Below are 26,428 nucleotides of genomic sequence, written 5' to 3'. Positions count from 1 at the left end.
AGCTGGTGAATATACATTTGTGTCTAGCTTGGGTTCCTCGGTTATTGATTTTGGTGTAACAACTTTTTGTGCATGGGGTTGTGTTAAATCTTTTTCTGTATATGATGATTGTTGTTTTTAAGATCACTTTCCTATGGTATTATGTTTGAACAAACCTGTTTAATCTAAGGTGATTAGATTGAACATACGCATTCTTTGTTGACTTGTCTTCAGCTTTTGATACCCGTAGATAGGAATTTATTGTGGAAAAAACACTTGAAATATGGTATTAGCTTTAAATTTGTTTCCTTGTTTACTGAATTATATAAAGAGTCTAATGTGAAGATTAAATGGGGTCGTCTTTGTTCTAGGTCTTTTTTCAATGTTACTGGGATTAAACGGGGCTGTGTTTTAAGTCCTGTGTTGTTTAGTGTATATTTAAATGATTTAATTGAACAAATAACTAATCCTGACTATGAAGGTATCGAGGTGAACGGCATTAGCATTAAAATATTGGCTTATGCAGATGATCTATTTTTAATTGCCGACTCAGTTAGAGGTTTACAAGGATTTATTAATAATTTGGATAAATATTTACTAGAAAATAATATGAGCTTGAATATGATGAAATCTAAATTACGTAATTTGAGAGATTGCTTAAGGATTTTTAATTCAATTGTTAAATCATCGTTGTTATATGCATCAGAGGTTTAGGGATACCAATGTAACGAGTTGGATCAGCTCCTGGTTAATTTTATAGAAAAGTTATTTTGTTTGTCCAGTTGTACCCCAAGTTATCTGATTTTTATGGAGTGTTCTCTATTACCTTTGTCTTTTACAATATTGAATAAATGTTTGAACTGGACCTTCAGGACTATTGCATTAAATGAAAAACGATGGAGCAGAATGTGCTTGCGTTATGTGTTAAATAAGAGGGACTGTCTGTGGTCTAAAAGTTTAAGGGAAATTTGTGTTAATAATGGCATTAATTTCGATGAATTACTAAATAATTATGAAAGTTGTTCTATTCTGAAATTAAATTACTTTGATAATTTTATTCTTGATTTCAATCGACGTATTAATGTAACGTTGACAATCACTGGTACAATATGTATTTATATTTAAAATAAAACAAGGGAGAGGCGTTTCCACAGCTTCCGTAGACAGCGTGCCACTGAGTGATTCCTAATTACATATCATTTATAATAATGTATTTAAGATGCGGATCATATAAAAATCAGACGAGTAACACAATCAAAACGTGCGGAAACGATAAGTAATTTATTAACCTTTATTTATAACGAATAAAGCATGAAATTAAACGAAAACATTTGTGTATATTTAAAATAAAAATAAAACGAACGAGAGAACAGAAATAATCCATTCGAACGATTATGTGCACGTCTTAAATAATGATTTAATTCTCTGGCATTATAGGCCACGACACATCATCGAAAAATTTGTGATTTTTGATGTTTTCTTCCATAAGACGATCCTCAGGATTCTGAAATGGTCAACAATAATAATAGTTAATTGTGAGCTCGGGCCTGACGAAAACATTTATATAAACAAATTTTTCGAGAGAAAAATCATCCAACAGATGATTAAACCTGTTTCCTTATTATAGGTGACACATTGAATGTGCTACTCGGAACCAACGAGCCAAGATTTAACTATTGGTCCTAAAATACTAAAAATCTTAACCAAGTCAAGGAAAATCCCAGGAGGAGCCTCCTAATAAAAGGGAGGAATAATGACAACCGGGAGCAGTCGTTTTCAATCTTTTCTAAAGTATGTGTGTGTTCCGACCCGCCGTTCCGGCCGTCATTGCTCGCCGCCGCCCGAGAAGACAAAAAGGTATTACTTTCCAAACTGAGCTGCCGAAGTTTTCACACCTACGTCGCATCGATACGTCTAGGACTTACAAGTATTTTAAGGTATTTATCATGTCGCGGACTTACGGCGAGCTCTCTGTCGGTCAAGGTCGCGATAGGTTTATCCCTCTCTTTTTAGCAATCGTGCTAAGCATCGAACAGGTACCGACCCAGCGGTCGGATAATTATACTTGTTGCAACTTCTCGATTCAATTACAGTACCATACTTTTGTCTTTGTTAAACAATATCAGAGAAATTGCAACGAAACAAACAAGTAAGGCGTGATACGTCAATAACTTTTTAAATTTCTTATCAATGATTAGAATGTAATTAAGTCAGTTATTGAGAACCGGATTTCAATGCGCGATTAAAGTAATTAACTAATAGTGAAGTGATTGAGTTAAAAATTTAAAATTGCTTTAAAAATCATTTGTCTCATAAAACCAACGATTGCGGTTCACATTAATTATAAAACATGTGGGATTATATGGATTAAGGTAATATAAAACGTGTAATATATCAAAATAAAACATTTTTTCTCTCGTGAAATGTATAGTAGAAAAATCAGAAAATCAGTTACATAAAATGCATCATAAACTTACTTTCTGTAACATATCCTGGATTATTTGTTTGGCATCCTCCGATATTTCAAAAGGATACGTTAACTCTACTTCTTCAGCAACTGCAATGGCATTTTTATATTAATCATCGTCAACCTTATTTCTTAACGAATTCTGAATTGATACTTACTTTGGAGTTTCTCGATTATCGGCAATGACTGGAAATCTTCAATGGTCATAATTTCTTCCAGATAAACGTTCATTGGAGTTTTTCCAACCAAAATCTGGTATAATACAACTCCAAACGCCCACCAATCGCAGTAGGCGTCTGTAAACCGTACATTGATTTTACCAATAAAAGAAAATATATAATCCATTAAATGTAAATAACATTTCTTACCGTATTCCTTCCGTTGAACAATTTCTGGGCATAAATAGAATAGAATGCCGCAGAAGTCTTTTGGACGGCGTTCGAACTGAAAACAATAAGATCGTCACGTCATAAGAAAAGCACAGTTGAAGAAAAGTAAGAGGCGTACAGTACTTACTGTGCACAGACCAAAGTCAATCAATTGTGCTCCACTCTTTTTATCTATTAAGATGTTGTTTGAGCTTATATCTCTGTGAATAATTCCTATGGGAGACAGTAAAATAATTTGTCACATCATGCGTACGTAAGAAAATTTATATGTATAAATATATTTAGATAAAATACCTTTATCGTGAATGTAAATAATGGCCGAAGCAAGTTGTGCACCGATCGTCTTAGCTTGGCATTCCGATAATACTCCATTTATTTCCAAGAAGTCGGTCAAATTCTCTCCATTCACGTAATCACAGACGAAACAGTGACTGAAAAACACGAATAGTTTATTAGCCGAAACACGTAAGATATTACAATTCAGTAATATCAAAAAAAGTAAAGCTTACCTAATATCAGTTTCGAAAATACCAATAAAACTGACAATGTGAGGATGACAGGATACTAGGCGCCAAGCAGTTCCTTCTTTGAGAATATCGAATTCCTGTGAATAAAAAAATATAATTAATATATAGGAATTATGGAATCAATATATTCTGTATTAGTTGTTTATAGAATGTTTTTTAAAGGTATTAACAACAACATTATTATATAAATGAACTGTGTTTTTTTTAGTCAGGTGTACAAACTTCAAAGATAAAATAAAGTAGTACATACTTGGATTCTACCAATGTCGTCACAGACATTGTATCGTTTTTATATAGAAAGAATATGGACAACAAGGCTCAATGCATACCTGCTTTAGGGAAAACCGTCGCTTCTTGATGGCTTTGACAGCGATTGCTTTGTCGGAACTTTTACACCGACCCACATACACTGTGCCAAAAGATCCTTCACCAATTTCTTGGAATTCGTACTTGTCTTTTGTATTGTTCATACGCTCAAGTTCAGATTGAAAATCCTCCGATTCGCACTTCTACGATTATAAAATATTTTAGTAGCAAAGTTGGTTAATTGAAAAACAGAGAAAAAAGCAAAGAAACTCGAGTGTTACCGGTGAATCGAAAGTTTCTCCTTTTACGCAACAACAGCGCAACAATTTACAAAATAAACTTTTGAAAAACTGTTTAAATCCTCCTATCTTTAAATCTCTCTTAGATTTGTTCACCTCGAATGATGAATCTCCTTTGTAAGCGGAGAAACACTCATTGGCGGGCAAATCATAGAAATCCTACGGAAAGTCAAAATAATAATAATTGTTACTCTTAATGCGTATTTCAAAATCGAATAAAGACCTATTAATTTACTTTTAATCAAAAAATTAATTTATAAGTTGTTTAATGAAATTGAATAACTTACATTATTAATCCATTTATTTTGATTTTGCTGACCGTTGGGTTCAGCGCCATCACTTCTATCGTAACTGAAATTTTATAATATTAAAATTTTAAATAAATACCAGAGAAATATCATTCGTAAACATTGCTTTTGATTAAATTTACCTTTTTCTTTTCATTTTCTCAGTAGAAAATCGCAAACGAATACTTTGCAAAGAATGCTCCATTACGCTTCAACAATTGAAACAATTGGAAATTGTTACATCAACAACATTGTTGTAAAATGACATTAAAATTAATGTTGTTTTTTCGATTTATATGAAATTCTGTATGTGAAAAAAAATTTCAAATCTAGTAAGGAGTTTCTTAACTTTTTCGTTAACATTTGCAATCTCTTATAATATTTTATTGAAAATCTTTTATATAAAAGATATAAAACAATTTATTATAAAATGTCGAAAAACTTTATTTTCTGGGTATAAATAAGTTCTTTGAGATAAGAATAACGATGTAAATCTTTGTTAGGGCCAACTTTTTTCCAGATATGACACACGTCATTTCTATCACCTCACACCCTCAACCTTTAACTAATACAATTGAATAGCATCAATCTCGTAGTACCAAATTTCTTTGCAAAACTATAGACATTTTCGATAAACGCACAGGAATCGTTTTCATGAATTTGTGCTCTTTCACACATACAAAACAAACCCCAAGTTTTCCGATTTTTCGACGATTAAAGGTCTTTTCAGTCCAAAAATGTATACAAAATTTCAGGATTTTCTGGTTCTTTAACCATCGCCATTCATTTTTTTCTCGTTATATGTGACCAGAAAGAATATGAAAACGGTTCAAAATAATACGTGTCTTTACAACGAACAAACTTTTATTTTTCCGGACGAAACACTAACGTCTTTGTATTTAGTATAATCTTGAGAAGTGGCTCTGTTATATATAAAAAAAGCGCTGCAGTGTCCCAGTGGATTAAACCATCGAGCTCGTGGTTCGCGCCTCACCAACGAGTTAGCGACGTGGAAGATTTCGAATTTTCTACACTTGTCTCGCACCCAAATAAAGACCAATTTTCTTCAGAGAAAGACCTCCCTTAAGACATTTCCCTCGATGTTTATCGATGGCGGGTATGAATAAATCGATTCTGTCATAACCTTTCGACAGACTTTGAAACACTGACGACCATGTGCTATTACTGACCACATGATCAGTGTGGTCAGTAATACCACATGATTTGGTATTACTGACGACACTGATCATGTGTCAGTTAATGACACATGATCAGTGTCAGTGGTTTACTGATCAGTAAACGACCCCTTTTATAAATACTTTAATTAACGTATAATATTAAATAAAACACAATAATTAGCTTTATATACATTTATACGTTTAATTTCATTTCCTAGTGTAAAATAGCTTCCACTAGGAAATGAAGCGAAACACTTAAAAATAATATGCAACACAGTTACTTTTAAAACGAATAGATGTTAATTTCAACTTAATCCTTTTGGTTATTGCACGATTTGCAAATTATACCGTTAACGTAATACAGAAAATTCAAATGACAATTAAAAAATACAAGTAAGCTTTTACTGCATACAAAGTAAGTTTGAGACGTTGTGGGTTGTTTAGTGTATAAACTAAGTAGTAGACGAAAGGAAACGGTAATTATATTGGTAAAACGAGGAGAAAGTTAGCTACGAGATCGAAGGAACACGTGACGTCAATTAGATTAGATTATAGACAGTTCACTTAGTTTTTGCATTGCACGGGACAATGCAATACGATAAGTAAAAAGATTGATACGAGATATTGTGAGAACTCTACATAAAGAAAGCTGTTTTAGGAACATACTAAAATATTACAACAGTTCAATTCCAATTAATTTCATTAAAAGTATAAATTTAGATGACATTTGGCAAAGTCTACTACATAAGTATTGATATAAGAAAGCGCAGTCATAAAACGTTCTTCTTAACGTCTTCGGGATTGTCATCTGCAGTTGAAAACAGTTAAGTATTCGAAATTGTACAAATTTTTCTGTTATGTGTCTATAACCTGAAATGGGATGTTTTAATCTGAAATGTGTAGGGAGTAAAAATTTCTTTTACGAATTCAACTCTTGATTAAACAGACTTGATTATAACGCCATCTCGGGTTTAACGTTTCGTAGACATAATTTTATTGCCTGTTTATTTTTCCGGCTGCGTGTCTTTCGTTAATCTCGAGAACGTAGTTAAGACCAGAAAAAAAAAATCGGAGCAACGCAGTGAACACGAAAGAGGAAACCAAAAATAAAACCGGAAAGTAAGAAAACTCCAATTTACTATACAGAAACTTCGAAGAGAACCGAAAGTAACGTAATATCAATTGCGAAATTTTCACCGGATAGATCAAGGCACGAATTTTTTTAAAGGTAAAGTATAATGCACATGTCAAACAACTAGTAATTTCAGGTAAAAGAATATATTTTTAATCAAATAATTAAAAGAAAAATTAAAAATTTTAGCCAGCATTGTGACCATGTCACAATAATTAATTGCTCGTTTTACTTATCCTCTTGGGATGCCGCGTGTCATATATGACACGCCATTTTCCTTCCAAAGAATGAGAAGCAGCTCTGCTTTTCTGCTTGCTAAACAATTATGTTAGTTATACATTTTGTCATTACAGTTTAGTGAAGCTTATTAAACCACATGCATTCCACTGTGACAGAAACAAAGGAAAATATAAGTGATTGTCTGAGCATATGTTTGTAAAAGTGATCATAAGTATGACTGCTCGATGTCAGTATTCAGTTTTCTCTATTTCTATTGATTATAATTTTACAATTTATACATATTCTTGTTGAGGAGGCTTTTAAGATTATACAAGAGTATTTTTTAAAAACTATATTAATAACAATATTTTATGAGATGAGCTAACTTTTCAACGTGTCGTATACGACACATTGGTTCTCTATGTTACAATAATTACATTACAGTGTATGAACTGTTTTCGTATTTGCAAGTTATTTACTTTTATAGATATTTGGTCATTAGGACCGCAATATGTATTCTACTATTTATTATCATTCTTTATTCAATTAATTTATTAAAAAAATAATTATTTATTTTTATTCATCACAAATTTTTGTAAATTTTTTGTCTACTTATTTATTTGGTCTGCAAGATTTTTTTTTATTAAAAACTTATAAATTCTTAATATCGTAAATCACATATTTATAATAAATGTCAATGATTTAGTTTTAATTTCTCATTGTCAACAGTCGAAAAAAATAAGAAACATGATAGGACACACGATAAGACACATGATATTGATAGAAATTTGTCTGAAGTGGAAGGCTGGTTCAGTGATAAAGACAGTGATAAAACATTTGTTCTTTGAGAAGACTGTCCTGGAGAGTGCAAGTCATTAGTCTGCTCAAAGAACAAATTAAAAAAGTGTCAAAATCGCTATCACATTCAGATAGTACAGGCAATAAGAGAAAAGGGATCAATAAAAATGACGAAAAAAAAGAAAATTATACAAAAAATACTTCAACTTTGCATCCCAGTGAAATACAATGCAAATGTGAAGCAAAACACATGCCAGAAATCATTGTAAATTGCAAAAATTAACTGCCCAATGGAAGAATGTAAAAGTGCATGAGTTACAATGTACTGTATCAACTGCAAAATACATCTGTGCCTTGGTAAAATAAAAATTGTTTCAAAGCATATCATATGTAAATATAAAATTTCAAATAATGTACAATATTTGTACAATAATAAAAAACTGTAAAGAATTGAAAGCAATTGTTTCTAGTTGCCTCCATGATGTGCAGTCATAAAACCGATGTAAAACAATTGCAAAAGTGTACTACGAAGCTATAAGTAGCAATATTTGCAGGATATAATTATTCACTTTTATTATAAAAGTACAAATGTTTTTGTTTTTGGTTTGAATACGGTAAAGTGACACTTCGCCGTTTTTCATAGAAGGATGTGTCCTAGAGGAATTTCTATGGAAATGTGGACAATTGTAGGTGTTAGACACGTGCTATGAATCGTTGAGAATTTTGCGTGGCCGACACATAGGCTAAGTGCAAATCCTTGACAAACTACCAGTGTTCAGTGGTTATAATCACTTGGCTACTGGTGGTCTTGAAGACATAAAGTCCCAAAACATGTTCTGTAATAAATATTATATAAATATATTATTTGTTTTAACTATCGGTAACGGAAGATCAAGAGTTTCAAATCAGAAAAACTTGAAAATTCTATTTCTACATAAAGTCACTCCATCTGACATTTTATAAAAATATATAGACTGTGTGTGAGTTCTTGCAAAACCAGTAACGAGCACTTTTTTATGAGTTTGGCATGGTTAAAATGGAGAGAAAACCCTAGTACTACATATGTGGAACATGACAAATTTTTCAGGTTTTCAACCCGGGATCAAGCTCTGGTCTGTCAAAGCAGCAATCTTAACTGGATCCCATACAATAAAGGCATCATTATTTCGGTCTATGTGCTTAAATAGAGCCTGTATTCTTGCTCATTGAGAGTATAGAGAAATTAACAATGGAAACGGTTTCTGGGCAAATTACCCCTGAAAATTTCTTAGTTGCGATGTACTCTCGAACACGGTCGCTTATGGTGACAAGCTGAAAGCGGTTTATTATGAAGATTTTTTAATATAATCCAATTTTTCTGTTTACAGTCGCTTCTAATCAAAGTAATCAATTCGTTTCGAGAAACATTTTATTATATGGGACAAGTGATGGTAGAGGAAGGAAGGTTATTTGACAAAGAACACATATTTTTTCTGACACTGGATGAACTAGATATGTTAATAAATACGAGATCTGCAAGAATATTGCACAAGTAAATAAAAGAATGGTTATAACAATAAATAAAAATGAATTGTTAATTAATGAAAACGTTTGCAATTTTGTAGAGCAGTAGCCCCTCATAAAATCTACTACGAACTTGACTCTCTGAAACTTCCTGAAATTCAGTTTGGTATTTCCAATTCTTATCGTAACAAAGTAGGTATTACTTCGACAAATATAGTTGTTTGTATAGACTCAAAGTAAAATTAGACTATTTTCGTGCATACTACCCTCAAGATATATGTGTTTTAAAAACAAGTTGAAAGGGGGCACAGGTTTATATACCGATTTTAAATCGCAAATATGGAACATACGCCTATGCAGCAATGGATGATCTATAGTTTCGAGATATACGATGGAGCGGTTTATACCAAGGTTTTATTTTTATTATGTCAATTTTCTGCTATTTATAGGTATGAAATTATAGACAAATAATCATAAATGGCGATTTTCTCACGTTCTTCTCAAATTTTAAAATAATGATTATTTTTCACTCGAAAGTTTTGACTTAATCTTAATTACAGAATGAATGTTTTGTCTGTTTTCTTTTAATTAGTCTTTTATTATTCGAATGACCGCAAAGTATTAAATATATCCTATACTTTGTCATAATAAAGTACCAGTAATAATTTACCTCCTTCGATATTATGAATATCTCCTAAGATTTCAGTTGTTTGTTTAAGGTTACGTTGTGAGTTTCATTTATAATTTTTGTATATAATACACTGTTTTATAGTCAGAATACTTACGCAAATATACGTATGTAAATAGTACGTATGAAGTTCATAAAAAGAAATTGTGCATGTGGGAACCATAATACGTGCCTACAAGAGTCGCATGCCGCTCGTGAGCCAGTTTGGCAACCTTGATATATAGTGTGAGTGAATATAATGTATCGTATATCAAAGTGTTTTTTGTCGCGAAAACAATACTTATTACTAGCAACATATATCAGAATAAAGAATTGAGAACAAAAGAAATTTGATTTAGTTTAGTACTTGGTACAGAGCAAAATCAATATCGGAGCAACCTCCTTAAAGGGTTGATTTATAGGAGGACTTTTGTGCAGAAACTGACCTTTACATAGGTGTTAGACACGTAAAAAAGTACCTAAACTTCACGTGGTCGGGTAGTTGGGCAGTTGAAAATTCCAGACTATCTTTTTTTATCCATTCCTTTTTCCATTAGAACAGCTTTAAACCAAAGTATACTCAAATGTATCAATGTATTATAAATAACGATTAACTATATTGTCATTTTCATTAGTTTTCTCCTTTTAATTATTTTTGTTGCTATAAAATGAATACAATTGTATTTTAATAGGCAGTAATTGAAAATAATGGAAATCGAGCATCCGTAATAATGAAAGGTAGGTTAACATATTTTTAAAGAATTTATGATTCTGTTATGATTTAAATTCAAGTTTTTATGACCTTTTTCGTAGGAACTCCTGTTAGTCAAGGAATAGTTAAAGGAAAAGCCAGAGTTATGCTTAATATAAAAGAAGCCGATTCTATTTGTGTAATTAAAATTTTAAATTAATTCTGTAAGATTAAGAATTAACTAAACAATTTTTTTTGATAAAATTGTCAGATAAACTGTAATTGTTTCACGGACAAAGCATTGAATATTATTAATTTTGTGAAAATTACAGTTGACCCCCGTAACACTGAAGATAATTCCGTTTTATATGAATTCCGTGTTGTACGAGTCACTTAATTTTGCAAATATGTGTGCCGGGCTGTGAACTGTTCACGTATTTGTAAAATCTTTATATACGTGACATTATATGTGGATGGCTCAAAACGCGGCTAAATTTCATATCAAACAGCAAATGAATGTGAATTTTTATATTTATTTATTTATTTACAGCAAGGAGAAATACTAATAACGTACAGTACTGATATCGGATGGAGTCCTTATTTTCCTCTTATATCTGGTCTAGTTACAGAACTTGGCGGATTAATATCACATGGTAATTAGCATTCTTATTAGCATTTCTCATTATATTTTTATTTGTATAATATAAATGGTATATATATATTTTTTGCTNGTGAAGAAGTCACAATAAGTAATTGCTTGTTTCTATTAATCAACATATTAGATATACTTTATAAGTGTATGAGGTACAGAGTTTAAACTTTTACATCTTGTAGCAAAAATATTTTATTTTTCAGCCAGAACCAGTTGTACCAGAAAGTAGCATGAAAAAGTATCAGTAGCTGGTACGAAGTATTTGGCAGTTGCTCAATAAAAACAGTACCATGTTAGTCATCAATTATGCATACTACTAGTAATTTTTAGAAAAAGCCTTAATTACATTATTTCACATTTCAATTAGAAGTCTGCTTTTTAACTTAATGTTTCATGTGTGTGAGGGCAGCGTAATGTTGTATACGTTTATATATTGCACTACAACACACAAACACCTTCCTTCTCTCCCTTTCATCACCAAACTGAAAATTTGGCAGATTTATATTAAAAAATTAAACTTGATACTTTCAATAAAAACGAGTTATTTTCTTTTATAGAAACCTTTGCCTCCAAACTCACCTAACATTCTAGAAGTTTACGATGGGTTCAAGTAAGTATTCGTATGCTAAAAGATTATTTTTCATTTCGAGAAACTAACAGAATATTATTTTTTAAACAGAAATTCGTTTCAAGCAGTGAAACGTCCACTTCCGAGTTTGCCGAGTAATGCACTGATGGGTAGGCCGGCAAAGCGAGCAAAGAAAGATAGTAGTTCGTCAGATTGTAAGTACTTTCTGGTTAAAATAAACAAGTTTTGATAAATTAAATGTTACTTGAGTTGCTTATATGACTTTTTATATTCTTCGTTACTATGAACTCTTATGACGTTACTTATTGTATGATCCAAGTTATATTAAATATTTTAGGTTAAGCGGTTTGCTCTGGGCGATGATGAATCAGTGAGTGAATGAGTCATTCAGTCAGTCAGTCAGTCAGGACAAGCAATTTTATATATTTAGAATAAAAAATAATAAAATATTTTTGAAAATATTAATTTTTATTTTCTACTTACAGGTGACATTGTTCTATTGGATGGAAATAGTGGAATTCTGCAGAAAGTAGCAGAAGATAAAACATTGTAGAGATGCTTGCAAATGGTTTTTTCGCCGCAGTTTAAAATGACGATGTCTCCTAAACTGTTTTCGTTTATATTTTAAAAATTTTAAAATTTTCTGTAATAAATTTTTATAAAAAAATTTTAACTTGACTTAAAGACTTTAATGGATCCGTGAACAGCCACAATGACTGAAAGTCCGAACTCTCGTGCCACTGCAGCTCCTAAACAATAAAATTACTTAAAATGAAAGGATGCTAGCAAAACGCGAATGACACTACTTTATCGTCTTCGATTTCAGTCACTATTTTTGTCGAAAAGAGGAAAATAATGGCTCCATCCTGTGTTCGTGTTATATGTGATTAGAATGACTTCTTGCTAAAATTATGAAGAAATAATTTAAAGAGGTTGTAAAAATGTCGCATGCATCTTTATCCATTATCTTATCGTATTTCAACTGGCTTTTTTTTACGTTCATGATTATACCGGCAGGACCTGTGATCATTCCACAACTGATCAAAATGTCAATTGAAATCCAAAATAAACAATGAAAGTGAGTTAACCATTTATTATTTAAAAATAATAAAACCTGCTCACCTTTTATAATGACTTCTGCTTTGCAGGTAATGTTTGAAGATTGTGAATTAATTAATTGTATATGAAAAATAGTAAAAATAAAGAGCGCGGATGTCTTCCTTTTACAACCATCAATTCTGCCAAATGCCAACATGCTTCGGGGTGTGCGTTGAACATCTTTGTCATAAACGTCCGAAAAATAGAGAAATGCTTTCTTTGGTTATACTTTAACATTACAGTAATTTAATTTCGTTTGTTTAGTTCTATAGAGTGCATTACTTTGACTCCTCTGGATACATAATACTACATAATTTTCAATCATGTTGTAAATCGCCTACAGAAAAATCACCATTTTAAAATGTATCGGAATAATAATAATTTAATTAAATAACCATACCAGTTTAATTAAATAATATAAAATTAACAGCAGCAGCAATAATAAACAAATTAAGAAAAGTGTTAAAATATTCGATTAAAGTGTTAAAATTCGATGTTAAAATAGCTCCCCTTTGTTCTGCAAGTAATACTCTCAATTTATTTTTCTAAATAACATATCCATTCTGATATCAACTTTTTTAAGTAACATAAAAATCTGTAAAGGTACACTTACAAGACAATTTATTGCATAAAACACGTACTTACGTGAATACAGTTTGATAACATCACACAAAAAACAACGGAAAGACACACAGAGATAACAAGCTAGTGTCGAGTATGTTCGAGAAGTTTGTCATTGCTCACGATACACGCCATTGTTATCAAACTGTATTGACGTAAGTACGTATTTTATGCAAAAAATTGTGCGAAGTTTTTCATACTTATGGCTATTCCTTTCAAACGCATACACAATGACATACATCACTTTTGGACAATTTTGTGTATACCGGCGACAATTTATTGTATCCGTGTGAACCACATGTCGTTTCGTACTAGGTAATTGATGCTCTAGAACTTTATAATTGGAAAGTTTGCTCTATCTGTTTTCGTTTTCCATTTGCACTGCCTATCTTTCAAATTTCGCCACTATGGGCGCTGCTGTCGTATACATTAGGTCGGGCATAGTCACTTTAATATACCGTTACCTCACTTGCATAGATGTAGCTCTCTCCGTTCGCAAGAATTTTCCGATTAAAGGGACTTTCCTATGCACCCTGTATTTTATAAAATGTTTATCCTAGGTTTACTTAAACGTTGTATTAAACTCGATATAAATAAAAATAGAATACAACGAGACCCGATTTCGGTTGTCCGTTTTACAAAATGATATACAAGGTATTAATGGCTGTTAATAATAAAATCAGATAAATAATTACTAGATGGAAAAGGTCCAAAATTTATGACACATTAATTATCAAAATAAACTACTGTATACTATAATAATACGTTGAACTTTAATTATTATTATCGTATATAAAGAAACCACCGATTTTCCAGTATTTTAAACAACATTTCATATATAAATATCTCAAAACCTGACTTTATTAGTTAACTCTGGTAATATAACGTGCATTTACGTTATACAGTAGAACCTCTATTATCCGGACTAATTGGGGATGAAGGTAGTCCGGATAAGGAAAAATCCGGATAATCGAAAAAATACTTTAATTTGTCTTTTAATGATAATACAATACGTTTTCTTTTCGATGACATATCGGTAATATTAAAAGTAAATACTGTATTTAAATCGTGATCAGATTTTCAAGAAACAAACGTTCGTATTGAATTTGTACTACTACTGACCAACGCTAACAGACTACCTATTGTTTAAAAGGCCCTCTGGCGGCTCAAGAATAAGGATTTTATAAAATAAAAAGCAGTTGAAACTGCATTTTTATGAATAAAAATTTGACAAACTATCATTTTATGACGAGTAAAATATTTTCGTCGCGTTCGCGGCTTTTAAGTAATGCATAAACCTTCGAAACGCGAGGCCCTTCGGACCGCGAGGCATAGGCGGTGGCCCACGTCGTCCATGCCTTACGCCGCCCTTGGTCATAGAAATGATTTAATTTGAATATAAATTATTTATAAATACGTTTGTCAAGTTATATTTTTATTACGACGTAAAATATATTTAAGAGTTTACGACCACTGTGCTGGGTGAGACGTTGTTGAAACAAAAAAAGTTATGCATTCCATCACGTACATAAACAGTGTCGTAATTCGCCAAGTGCAAATCAGCAAATTCGTAAAATTTTTGTTTATTTTGGACAATCCGGATAATCGAAAATCCGGATAATGGAGGTCCGGATAATGGAGGTTCTACTGTATTACTAATTTCATATATTAATTGTAATTGTTCTACATTTAATACTTATGTTGATAATTCAATATATAAAATGTAAAATATATGTACTGCGATAAATAAAAATGAAATTAAAATTCTACAATTGTATATCATTTAAATATTTTTAATTTATCAATAAACATTTCCTAACCGTTAACATAGTGCATATACAACTAATACGGTGAATATTTTCCTTATTTTCTCTGTATTCTCTATCATACTAAGATTTTGTATTAACACTTTTCATGAATACTTAAACCGAAATAATGATATTTTATAATGCCTATTTTGACGTTAGTGCCTATTTTTGCCTACAACTGTTTCCATATTTTAAAAATGTTTTTATCAATTTTTTCGTTTCGTTTTTTGCAAAGGTTTATTTTAATTCTTAAATTATTAATTAACACGCTGTACTGCTTACATTCCAAGACGATTACAATCTTACAAATCCTCCCTCCATCATATCCTCCAAAAACAGTAATTAGCCGCACCTCGTCTTTTGTCACCAAGTTATAAAATCCCAACTTCTGCCAGCCTGATAGTCTACTGCAGATCAGTTTTATTTTTGTGTTTGAAGTATTCACTCGTGGATAACATTTTAGCGAAAATGCCGAAATTTAAAACATCTAAAGCCTCATTAAATCGATAATGGCTTCAAGAATTTCTCATTACACATCAGATGGCAAGATTAATCTGTGCCAAGTCTGTCAGTAAAAAAATTATTTTCATAAATTAAAATATTACTGCGAATTTCATATTGTATATATAATGTTAATATATATAAAATATAAAGTAGTTTAAAAGCAATCAATAACAACAAATAGTAAAATATAATAGTATTTGTAGGTGTCCAGTGAAAAGAAATACCACCTCACACAACACTTTCGAGGTGGTCTGTATAAATCAAACGTTGAAGAAAAATATAAAATGAAACAAATGCTCTTGATGTAGACTTAAGAGACTTCATCGAAGAGAAATGAGTTTAGTGCTGATTTGTATCGAGCTATTATAGCAGCAAATATTCCATTTAAAACTGGAGAACACTCATTTCAGAAATTTCTTGGAAAGTCCTGCCACCAGAAAATCCCTTCAAATTCGATACTTCAAAAGAATTATGTGCAACGTACGTACGAAAATATTGTATCCAGGATAAGACACTACCTTAAGGACTGTTACTTGTGGTTCTCTGTTAATGAAACAACAAACAATCATGAACGCTACGTTGCCAACTTGATTGTTGGAAAGCTTGATCCTCATGTACCCTCCAGATTTCATCTGATCTACACTAAACAGTTGACTAAATCTAACAATGAAACAGTGGCTCATTTTATGAACAATAAAAGAAAGATGATTAATCCTGATGAAGGCAAAGTTCTTGTAGCCGTAATAGATGCTTCGTACATGGCTCCTGCCATTAAAACACTTAAGGTTTTTTCCCTGATCTCCTTGGCCCATGGTCTTAACTGAGTAGCAGAGCATATCAGAGCAGAATATGAGAAAGTAAATAAACTCATCTCCTCTGTCAAGAAAGTGTTCATTAAAGCCTCGTCTAGAGTGCAAGCTTTTCGGCCGGTGCTCCCAGATGTTGCTCTTCTCCCAGAACCCGTGCTCACTCGTTGGGGAACTTCACTGAATGCTGTTAACTATTACAGTGGACATTTCTCCGATATCAAAAACTTCTGGCCACATTAGAGGACGATGCAGTTTGTGTAACTAAAACCAAGGAAATTTTGAATGACATTTATGTTCAGAACGACTTAATATACATCGAGTCTCATTTCCCATTCATTGCAGATACTATTACTGCTCTTGAAAGTAGTGGGAAACCTATATGTGAACAAATTGATCTAAACAGAACAAAGCAAAAATAGCGTGATGCACCAGGCACTGATGCAGAAAAAGTGAGGAAAAAGTTGAATGCAGTGCTTGAACAGAACACTGGATTAAAGTTCTTGTTTGTTGTGGCTGATATTTTGGTGGGAAAAAAAGAGCATAACTGGAAGTGAATTTTCAGTTCATCTTCTTCCAAGGTTGAAATACTGTCTGTTATCTTCAGTAGATGCGAAACGCTCTTTCTCTGCATATAAATTAATTCTCCTTGTCAAACATTGCAACTTTTCTATTGAAAATTCGGAAAAAGTGCTCGTACAGTACTATATTGTGAAAATAACTACGGGAAACACAGTGAATAAGAAATGTAAAGACAATCATGTTTGCATCATTCTGAATACGTGCATTTCTGTTTCGAATACATATGTTTATCTACTTATTATTTTAACAGTGTACATTTTTACTACTTTACTGTTTTACCGGAACCTCAGTTTATTATTGTTATTCTATCAGCACTACCGTTTTTTAATTAAAAAATTTTTCTTTCATCGCATGCTTAGCCTTTTTCAATGTTCAACAAATCGAATCCACATCATTTGTTCATTCCTGACAATTACGGTATCTTTAAAAAATTGTTAATCTCCTATTATTTTTGTAGCAAAAATGCTGATGAGAGACACCATGTCCGAAATGCATTCTGAAAATAAAACAGTGTTTTTCTAAATCTAATTTCATGTCCTGTGGTGGAGTAATAAGTCTAGTGGTAAAGTAAAGCCAATCTTAGTGCTCGTAAGCTATTCAGAACACTAGACAAGAAGCGTATCGTATTTCAACTAAACATAACAGCCGTGTTCGAACAATTCGCTTTCTTCGAAAACTCAATTTGTTGCGTGTCCAAGTAGTCTTTCGCATTACACTAGTATGTTTTCAGTATTTAGGCTGCAATTTAAATAGATTGTAGGCCTACAAATTACCACTACCTGTCTGTCCTTCCTTAATCTCGAGTACGGAGTAAGATAGATGAAAGTCCAAATCAAATATGGAAATTGTCCCCTATATAGTTAACTGAAAGGAGTTAGATGACCGGCATGATTGTGTCGTCAGAAACAGTATGATATACAAGGGCAAGACACCACTAATTTCGGGCAGACAACTTATAATTAAAATTACAATTAAAAATTGCATTCCAGTATGACGACGACGAAACAATAATTTCTCATTTTTCTTTATTTTTGACGTGTTTGGTGAAACAAGAATTAAAACAAAACATTAAATTTCTCCTTTATTTTATACTTCTAAAAACCATTTAAAATTTAATTTAGAAATTACATATCAAAATTGAATAAAATAGAAATTATAGCAACATGAAAATACACAAATATAATTTATCTGCAATCAAAATTTACAGAGAAAAAATTGATCATTGAATTTTATGTAGGCCTATTGTCTGTATGGTAATGTGATTCATTAATAATGATTTTTTTTATTTTACTCAATTGAAATATGTAGATTAAAAGTTCAAATTAATCTTCCGAATACCACAAAACAGTTCAAATTAATCTTCCGAATACCACAAAACGTCGATTAATGAATCTTGTCCATGATTCTGGGCACAATATTGTAACAAAGAAGCGTAGTTCTTTTCTATTTCGTAATCTTCTCCTTTCAAATAGGTACGAATCTGCCAATTTTAAGATAAATGAAAAGAAAACAGTTTCAACGAAAAGCAAATAAAGGTTGAAATGTCTGTTCCGATTCCTTTCCTCCGCGTTGAATATCTTTCTTCTAAAATATGACATAAATTTTTTATAAAGTTAATTAAAATACATAAAAAAGTACTTGCAATTAACAACTGAAATACCCTTACATCAACCATCTGGTTAATTCCAAAATCCACGAAATTGTCGTAGCTACGGTAATCAACAGAAGATATCTGTGTGTTTCGAGTGTATTGAATGATGCATGAACATACTTTATTATTACAATCATAGAAATGACGAACAAGTTGACGGATGTGGTGAACATTACGTGATAGAAATATAGCAACGAGTTGCGTAACTTTTCCGGCCAAAATAATTAAAAACGCTCGATATAGGTAGGACATACGATCTCCCGTCTATCTCTCCATCCTCTTGACCTTTAACCACCAAAATTTAAAAGGATCGATCCCCTATAGTGCAAACCTTCTAGCAAAATTTCAGAAATATTCGAGAATAGTAAGCATCTAAGAAGACGAATAAAATAGTGCCCACCCAACTCACTAACATCCTGGCATACGGAATCTTTCCAACCTTTATTGAAGTTCACGATAAACAAGGTTATGTCATTACCTGTCAGATGTAATTGTTTCCGAAACACCGCATTAATAATATTAAAAATATTAATATCAGATTCCGCAATAGCTAACTTTAACATTTTCTTACAATTCGAAACCGTGTCTTTTATCTATATTTATTCTTATTAATATTTTCATTTGGTCAATCTTTACTAAAGTGGACTGCCATAGCCACACAGTAGGTTAGATTAGAACGTGGGTCCCCACTCTGAGGCCATGACAGTCCACGTAAATAAAGATTAACCTTTCAATTTTTTAAGTTACTATATTTACGTCATTTGTAATATAATAGGCCTATAAACGCTCATTTTTTGTTGAGGACAGACTACTTACTTTGTCATTTAGAGAACTTTCATTAAATAAATTAAAAAAACACAGTTATCAGTAGAAAGATAATGTCATTCTTATACAACATTGTTAAAATACACTAAATGTGGAAACTCGTAAAAGGAAAGTGGAATCAGTAGCGTAGCGTAGTGGGGGCGGCAGGGGCGGCCCGCCCCGGGCGGCACTTCTTAGGGGGCGGCAAAATTACGTTTTAGAGGGCGGAAAAATTTCGCAATAAATAATAATAATATCTTGTAAGAATTTGAACCATTTTATTTCATATTTTCGTCCACCTACGACTCGGATCGGTTGAAATGAGCACGGAATAGTGTTACCATCCATCCGGATAGTCCGGGAATCGACTCGCCATCCGGGGATAACGTGCGCAACTAGTTGACCTTTTTTTTTCTTGTACGATTTATTCGTATATATATACACCTCCAATATCCAATACAGCTAGGTCACTCGCGTTACTCCTATCCAAGCCTCCCTAGTCGCTAACCGTAACTGATTTAGAACCAGCATGCACTGCACATTATTCTTCATTGCAAAATGACATGCATGCGTCAGGAACTTCTATTCGAACAAACCTCACCCGCCGTCCGGGTCAACGATTTTAATAAGGTGGCAACACTAGCACGGAATTTTTCATTACTTATTCTGTGACAAAACTGAATTTTAGTCCTTTAACTTGAGTTACCTAAATAAGGGGGGCGAAATTTTCCTCCGTCCCGGGCGGCTGACACCCAAGTTACGCCACTGAGTGGAATCTAACAATGCAGACAAAAGCGAAACTCGCTGATAAAAATAAGAGTGGTGAGACAAGGAATTATGCAAATTTATGCGTATAAAATTTTTCAAATACTTTACCTCAGTTTCGCATTTTAAAAAAATAAATGAAATAATAAACACATTATTTTTGAGATGGAAAAATGTCATTTACAAGTACAGTAATTTATAAAGGCACAATACAAGCTTTTAGCTGCAGAAACACATTGGCTGAGACCGACCGTAGCGCCTCTAGCGAAATCGTAACGAAGAAGAACAAACACGTGTTAAGGCGTGTCGCATGTATCTGCACTAGGGTTGGAACTGATGACGATTTTACTCGTTATTAGCATATAAAATTTTGTTATGAAACCCATTTCTACCATAAAAGTTAAGCCTTTGCCATTTAATAATAGTTAAAAAATATAGAATTTATTTTAAAATTTCTAAATTTGAGCTGAAACTTCAAATCTGAAAAAGAAGTTTACGATTTTATAAGTAACAAATTGACTTAAATCTTGCGATAATATACACTACCGTTTGTAAAGACTGCAAAAACATGAAGAAATTATGCGATTGAACTGAAACTTACAGGAAATTATAAGCAGGCTAAGACATGCAAACGATTAGAATATCAGAGTGATAGCTGATGAGTCTATAGTCCCTTGATTATCAGTGTAGCGAAAATGGGTTGTCAAATTTTCTATTGTTTAGTTGAATCACGTTGTTAAATCCGCCATGTTCTGACAAAAAGTGCGCGTGGTTTGTATGTTTTGAATAGTAAGTGTTTTTTAAAAAACTGTTGACTTTTCAGATTCAGAACCTTTGATGTTGTTTAAGAAGAGGTAGACCTAACAAAATTTACATATTTAAAAACACATATATAATGAAGTAAATATAAAAGTTAAAAAAATCAACAACGAGTTGCTTCACTTTTTTGGGAATAATTGGTGATGCCATCTGCTATGATATTTTGTTACTTAAAAATATAAAACAATCTAAACTATTATATAATAAGAAAAAAGTTTAATTTTGAGGGTAGGGATGAGTTTTATTTAAAAAAATGTGTAAATTCTAATAATGAGTAAAATTGTCATTAAGTCTGACCCTACCGGAGATACATACAACTCCCATTATCTCCCATCCTCTCCACCTTTAACTACCAGAAGTTAATGGTATCAATTCCCTAATACACAAACTTCCTTTGCACAATTTCAGATATTTTTGACAAATAGTACAGGAGTTATTAAGTTTCAAACATGGTAAAAAAAAATCATGCCTCCCTAATCACTAACATTCATACATACAGAAAAAAAATTCGATGTATGAATGTTTACATTGAATTTCTGTATGTATGAACATTGATTTTTTTTGCATTTCTCGATGTTTCAAGGTGTCCTAAGTCCAAAAATATTGGGAGGTCGTCTTTTACAGTACTTTCCCATACTTTCCCTAACAGCCGTGAAGGTAAAATGCTCGTTGGAATAGAAGTGCAACGATGCACATGTTATCTAAAAAGGTGATGTAATGTTAATTTCCATTTAAATAAGAGCTAGATTACTTTTGTTTTCCCAACTTAGTTTAGTGCTGTTCGTGGCTGCAGCTAAATAAGCAGATTGGAAAAGGCATGGTGTCGCATATCTGTTTGACCATTCTCTCATTATAGACTCTCTAAGTTAGCCTTTCTATTAGTGCATTCTGGAAGCGTAAAATGGCATTTTCTGGAAGAAAAAATTTAACAATAGAAAGACCGTTAAAATCAACGAATTCGATTGGATGGAATAAGAAAACGCAACACGAACTGTCCCCCCCAAAAAATTTCTTTGGAATCGTCTTTTGGGAGGATTTTCCATGGAAAATTGATCCCTATTTAAGTGTTGAGGGCTGTCCATAAATGACGTCCACACTGGAAAGAACAGACAGGGTTACCACACATTGGACAAAGTCATACAAGAGGGAGGAACAGGATTTTGCTACTGTGGACGTCCGTTTATTTCATTAAACTTTATACAGTTTATGCATCTTATTATATTTACAGGTAACCCCCGTATAACACGGCACTTCTATAGCACGGATTCGCTCTAACACGGTTCGAGAATTGATACCATCCCCCGTATAATGTGAGGTTAGTCGATTAGAGGTGAGGTGTTCGATAGCCGAGCGGTTCGTTCTGTCGTGTGGGCGCTGACTGACTTCCTGAGACAGGTTTACCATATAACCGTTTATTAAACATAGAAATTTTCCTTACAGATTACTTGTTAGACGAGGTATCACCCCAAAGCGCACGGATAAAGTTCGAAATAAAGTTCGTAAAAGTCGGTTTTCGTCACTAGTGGATGGACGCTGTCGGTGAAACACTCGGTGGGCCCCGGGGCGTTGATTACGGCTTTCGGCGGCTTCTCGCGGACGATCCGACGAATCTGTCGATTGCTAGGAGCACCCAGAGAACGATGCTTCCACGATGTTCCAAAATGTCCTTTTTTTTCTAAGATCTGGAGCACGACCGTCCATGAGACGACACACTACGTATCCAAACACCAAGAACCAAAAACTACGAACCAAGAACCTTCGTCTCTTGAGTCGCACAAATTTATAGATTTTTTTACAGCAGTCGCCTCTCCATTGGTCTCTCATTGTCACCTGGTGACAATTCGAAACCTAATGGAGGGCGCGGGAGAGGTTAACATAGCGACTGAATATGATCCTCTCTCTCGTCGCGTTTTCCTCGAATTTCTCCGTTTCCATTGTTTAACTAATTTTCCGAAAAAAACCAATTGCATTGTTCAATCGAGACACCTAATCCGTTTCCTTATCGTCTGAAAAGGAGCTCTTTATTTTCGATCGAACCCATAATTCGGACCTCTCAGTCGACCCCTGTTCGGGTCCTCACAGGGCACCCCCCTTTCTTTTAAAATGTCGCCACCAGATGCGACATTTTAACAATGGGCCTTAGGTCCCGCGAACGTTCGCTAGCTCAACGCGATCCATTCGAGCTAGGACGATGACCCGATAGTTCGCGCTCGCGTACGTATCGAGTTGGAGAAGGTGTCGCGTAACTTTGAACAAAAGCAACAGTTTTATAACATAAGAATTACATTTATTTATCTACTTTTCTATTCTTTTCACTCAACTCGCTCAGCTTCCATTTACTAGTTTCCACGACTACAGAGTTTCAAATAAGAAAAAAAAAACAAATAGGATATTTCACTCGCTTGGGTGTATTTTTCACACCAATTCACACCCACGGGGAGTGTACTAAACGTCCCCATAAAACTATGGAGAACCCGATTCTTCCGATTACATTTTGCTACTACATAAAGACATTAGCACATGCTACTATGATTAAATTTATCTTCGGGAGTTGGGAGGTCGTGGAGGGAAGGACCTAGCCCTTCCTCGTGCCCACCCCCGTTCTTCCGGAGACATTTCCGCCCAGGTTCTGAATCCATTATTTCTTCTTCGTCCTCCACGCTCCGGACGGGAAGCGTGAGGCCCATCCACATCCTCTGACCGAAGCGACATCGCGCCAGGTGCGGCTGTGGTTTCAGTGGCGGACTGTTCTACAGGATTCTCTTCCTGATCTGCCTGTTCTATGATGGCGAGGCCCGTTTTACTGCTCTCTCCCTCTCCTCCTTCTAATCGGCGAGCGGTTTCTCGGTTAAGTTGTAGAACTTCTTCCTTCAATGTATCCGGGACGTCCATTTGCCAGGGTAATATAATAAATTCGGGTACTTGGTCCGGTTCATCATTCACCTGTCGGGTCTTTTGGAGGATTTGTTTTATCACTTCCACCTTAGCGGGTATCTGGAGGGGCTCTTCCCATTCGTCAGATCCAGAAAGAATGGTATGGGGTATCTCCCAATCGTCGTCCCATGCGGGTTCCGTGAAGACCATCCGCGGCACTCTCCCTCTGGATTGTCCACGTAGAGTTCTCTCTGCCATTCTATATGAAAGCCCCCAAAAAAACCAAAAATTATATTTTTCTCTCTTTTCCCGCCAATTGGGTCGCCGTCCCCCTTTGGGGAGTTATTTTACAGAAAAAGTTGTTCATAGACAGGGAGAGATGTTTTCCTGGGTTTTTTTTTTTTTTTTTCGTTGAAGTCATTGTCCTTTCGTGTCTTGCTAAAGAAGGTACGCTGGATATTTTAGGAACCCATGGGTTCCACGGAAACCATTACACTGAGAGTTTGATTTATGAGAAGGTGGCTTATGAATTTTGAAGACACCGTTAGACATTCTTCCTCCTCAATAATCTTTCTCGTCTCTTCCATAACACTTTTAGGAGACGAATTCCAAGCCAGAGCCTTTCCTTTCCCTCCTACCAAGAGGAAGCTCCGAAATCGGCTCGCACCCTTTTTGCTGCCTACAAAGCGAATGAGTAGACTTATACGGCCATTATCAAACCCCGTCTCACTTTTCTTTACTTGAATAATAAATTCATGTCCGTGACAATTCATTCTGATTGCCCACGACAAGGGATGAGTCGACTCCAGACCCACGAGCGATAATTTTATGGACCCTGATTTCACCGAGACCATCGAACGATGACGGTCACGTAGATGCTCTACTAAGGTCTGGAAAGCCCCTTCCCATGAGCACGTCGGATCCAAAGTCGGGCACTCACATGTCCGGTACAGACAATGTTGTTCATGAATTCTCTTCTTTTGCAGTTTCTGTACCACTTGGCAGCCATTATCCTTGAACCTGCAGGGAAGAGCTATCGCCTCCGCCATCTTCTCCATCGCGATGTTTCTTAATTCTCCGAGATATCCTCGACAAGTGGGGCACTGGTGTACTCGTCCCCTGCAACTGCCACACAGGAGATGTCCGGCTACGCATTGGAAAATGGGGGTTGCCAAGTTCTCGTAACACACCGGACACTCTAACAAGGAGATAACAGTTGGATCCTCGTTTACCGGCATCGGAGAGACGGGCGCCTTTTCTTCCTCACGGGCGTTCCCTTCATTAGAACTCTCTTCCATCTCTTTTTTCTGACTTTGAAAGGTTTCTACAAAAAAAAGAAAAACAAAACATATAGTAGAGAGCAAGTTGAGCCGTTCACCTCTATTCTCCGAAGTTCGTTTCTTTCGCAGGTTTTATAAACGTCGTAGTTGTAATGGTAAGGTTTCTATTCCCCTAGCNGACGGGAAATATGCTGGAAACTTCACAACCTCGTATAGGTCAAAATACCCTTCAGGAGTCATTAGGGGGAACCTAGCGAAAATTCGAAGCTTACCGGGAAGTGCCACTGCTGTGGTCGTCATCCACTGATAATACTTAAAAACATTGTCCTCCGTTATCGGTTCAACTAAGGATATCCCGCTAGGTAGTTGTTTATTGACTTCCCCTAGTATCTGTAATAATTGTGGTTTGGACAGGAAGTAGGAACTGAGCCTGTCCTGTTCCAGCATTTCTATGGCCTGTCTCAAATTGGTGACGCTAGACCTGAATTCGGCCAAAGCGCCTTCCACACACCGGAGCGCCGTACCTACAAAGAACGTATAACTAAAGGCCTGGAGGGTTGTGTCTAAATAGTTTTGCCGTCGGATCATCATATCTATGTATTTCCTGTTGTCCTTTACGGCTCGCAAAGTCTGATTCAACACCGTGGTTTGGGCCTCCAAAATGTGAACTATCTTTTTCTGGTTAGTTACCAGATTGTCGATCTTCTTATTCGCATCCTGAATTTCCTCCGAGGTGGCGGTTCCGAACAAAATCTTTAATATTTCCCCCCCCATATTTATCAACCCTCGCTTCGTGCGAGGAAAATCGGTTGTAGTGACCATAGCCTTCAAATCAACATACTCCCTATCGTATTCCGCCATTTCCCGATTTATATTGTCCATTTCTACATCAGTCAAAGTCCATAAAGGTCTTAGAGGGTCCTCCTTATCCCTATTAGCCTTTCTAATTATAGGCGAAAGGGCATTTAACTGGTATCGTAAATCGTTGATGTGTTTATCGTACTCCTCGAATGAAATTTCTATGGCGATCGTCCATTGGCTAGTAGTCANAATTTTTTACCTAAATTTTAAGATATTTTTAGAAAAATTTATTATTTTTAAATACATTTTTAATAATATTTCATACCTATAGT

At 34.2% G+C, this 26,428-nt stretch overlaps 2 protein-coding genes and 1 long non-coding RNA gene across 3 annotated transcripts; 2 read left to right on the top strand and 1 right to left on the bottom strand.

Annotated features, from left to right (window-relative positions):
• Positions 1–1,273: 1,273 nt before the first annotated feature.
• On the bottom strand, positions 1,274–4,475 carry LOC111613659 (serine/threonine-protein kinase Aurora-3-like). The gene is made up of 11 exons (XM_023355009.1): positions 4,398–4,475; positions 4,255–4,318; positions 3,950–4,126; positions 3,692–3,871; positions 3,345–3,439; positions 3,130–3,266; positions 2,963–3,048; positions 2,815–2,890; positions 2,605–2,742; positions 2,457–2,536; positions 1,274–1,483 (listed from the first exon to the last, which is right to left on the bottom strand). Exons 1-11 carry the CDS (start codon positions 4,457–4,459, stop codon positions 1,397–1,399), a joined length of 1,182 nt encoding a protein of 393 aa, XP_023210777.1. The 5' UTR covers positions 4,460–4,475; the 3' UTR covers positions 1,274–1,396.
• Positions 4,476–8,120: 3,645 nt separating this feature from the next.
• Positions 8,121–11,103, top strand: LOC111613665 (putative phosphoenolpyruvate synthase). Its single transcript, XM_023355014.1, has 5 exons — positions 8,121–9,112; positions 9,186–9,276; positions 10,444–10,489; positions 10,565–10,641; positions 10,993–11,103. The coding sequence occupies exons 1-5, from the start codon at positions 8,997–8,999 to the stop codon at positions 11,101–11,103; spliced, it is 441 nt and encodes a 146-aa protein (XP_023210782.1). The 5' UTR covers positions 8,121–8,996.
• Positions 11,104–11,634: 531 nt separating this feature from the next.
• On the top strand, positions 11,635–11,863 carry LOC111613661. The gene is made up of 2 exons (XR_002754801.1): positions 11,635–11,704; positions 11,774–11,863. It is a non-coding gene; the product is annotated as an uncharacterized LOC111613661 (long non-coding RNA).
• Positions 11,864–26,428: the final 14,565 nt, after the last annotated feature.

This window comes from Centruroides sculpturatus, unplaced genomic scaffold (assembly GCF_000671375.1).
Source record: "Centruroides sculpturatus isolate CEXI.00-Female unplaced genomic scaffold, Cexi_2.0 scaffold1909, whole genome shotgun sequence".
NCBI classification, from domain to species: domain Eukaryota; kingdom Metazoa; phylum Arthropoda; class Arachnida; order Scorpiones; family Buthidae; genus Centruroides; species Centruroides sculpturatus.
This window is presented reverse-complemented; position numbering and strand designations above follow the sequence as displayed.

Coding starts and splice junctions, on each gene's coding strand:
- LOC111613659 (XM_023355009.1), bottom strand. CDS start 4,459: ATGGAGCATTCTTTGCAAAGTATTCGTTTGCGATTTTCTACTGAGAAA. Junction 3,267..3,344: donor ATTTTCGAAACTGATATTAG/GTAAGCTTTACT, acceptor CGTGTTTTTCAG/TCACTGTTTCGTCTGTGATT. Junction 2,743..2,814: donor TGTTCAACGGAAGGAATACG/GTAAGAAATGTT, acceptor TACGGTTTACAG/ACGCCTACTGCGATTGGTGG.
- LOC111613665 (XM_023355014.1), top strand. CDS start 8,997: ATGGGACAAGTGATGGTAGAGGAAGGAAGGTTATTTGACAAAGAACAC. Junction 9,277..10,443: donor CCAATTCTTATCGTAACAAA/GTAGGTATTACT, acceptor GTATTTTAATAG/GCAGTAATTGAAAATAATGG. Junction 10,490..10,564: donor AGCATCCGTAATAATGAAAG/GTAGGTTAACAT, acceptor CCTTTTTCGTAG/GAACTCCTGTTAGTCAAGGA.